General features: G+C 51.2%; 1 protein-coding gene across 1 annotated transcript; it reads left to right on the forward strand.

Moving 5' to 3' along the window:
* On the forward strand, positions 1-516 carry LOC135892595 (small proline-rich protein 2H-like). Its single transcript, XM_065420393.1, has one exon. The coding sequence runs from the start codon at positions 1-3 to the stop codon at positions 514-516; it is 516 nt and encodes a 171-aa protein (XP_065276465.1).
* Positions 517-1,284: the final 768 nt, after the last annotated feature.

The raw sequence follows: 1,284 nt of genomic DNA on the forward strand, positions 1-1,284 counted from the left end.
ATGTCTTACCAACATCAGCAGCAGTGTAAGCAAACCTGCCTGCCACCACCAGTGTGTCCTCCACCACAGTGTCAGGAGCCGTGCCCCCCACCGAAATGCCCGGAGCCGTGTCCTCCACCCAAGTGCCCGGAGCCGTGTCCTCCACCCCAGTGCCAGGAGCCGTGTCCTCCACCCCAGTGCCCGGAGCCGTCTCCTCCACCCAAGTGCCCGGAGCCGTGCCCCCCACCCCAGTGCCCGGAGCCGTGTCCTCCACCCCAGTGCCCGGAGCCGTGTCCTCCACCCCAGTGCCAGGAGCCGTGTCCTCCACCACAGTGCCCGGAGCCGTGTCCTCCACCACAGTGCCAGGAGCCGTGTCTTCCACCCCAGTGCCAGGTGCCGTGTCCTCCACCCCAGTGCCAGGAGCCGTGTCCTCCACCCCACTGCCAGGAGCCGTGTCCTCCACCCCACTGCCAGGAGCCGTGCAGGCCACCAAAATGCCCTTCACCTAAGTGCCCGCCTATGCAGAAGTACAACTGAAGTGATATGAGCATCCACCGGAGCATCAACAGCCCCGAAATGTCAAGGAAATTAACAAGTTCCTGTTTGTAACTTATTTCATAATTGGTTCTCTTATGTTCTCCCTGGCTTGGGTTCTGGAGGGGTTCAGAGTCTACTTGTACACTGTGTATTTATTCACTCATCAGTATCCTCTAGAGATTGGTTTAGTCTGCAATTGGCTTTGTACCACTGAAATATTGGTATTTACACCCTTGAAAGACATACCGTACCGTACACTGGTGCAGAGGAATAGATGATAATGGAGTAAATTCATTCTCCTGTTTTCCATTCCATCTTTAATTGTAGACATGCTGGAATAAAAATGATAATTTATGGTATCCACTGGCTCCTGGTGTTTCCTTTTCTTCCAACTCTATTTTTCTTGGCTATCTCGACATTGCTACGGTGCCCTTCACTGTGAGTTCCTCACACACATTACTTAAACTTATCCTGACAGCTACCCTGTAAAGCAGAGAAGTGTTGTGTTTGTTGAAGGTGGGAAATTGATACACAGAGAGAATAAGTGACTTGGCGAAGGTGACACTGGATGTCCGTAGCAGAGCCGGGAACAGAGCTCTGAGACTTTAGGGCTCACTTCTGTAATCTAACCAGAAAACTATCCTTCTCCTGTGTCCTATTTTCCTCCCTTTCTTTCTGTCTCCTGGGTGATGATTAGTTACGGGTAAGAGCTCAGGGAAAAAAATATTTCTTTTTACAAGAGGGTTTTTTTTAATTGTCAAAATTTCC

Source organism: Emys orbicularis, chromosome 20 (genome assembly GCF_028017835.1).
Source record: "Emys orbicularis isolate rEmyOrb1 chromosome 20, rEmyOrb1.hap1, whole genome shotgun sequence".
Taxonomy (NCBI): Eukaryota; Metazoa; Chordata; order Testudines; family Emydidae; genus Emys; species Emys orbicularis.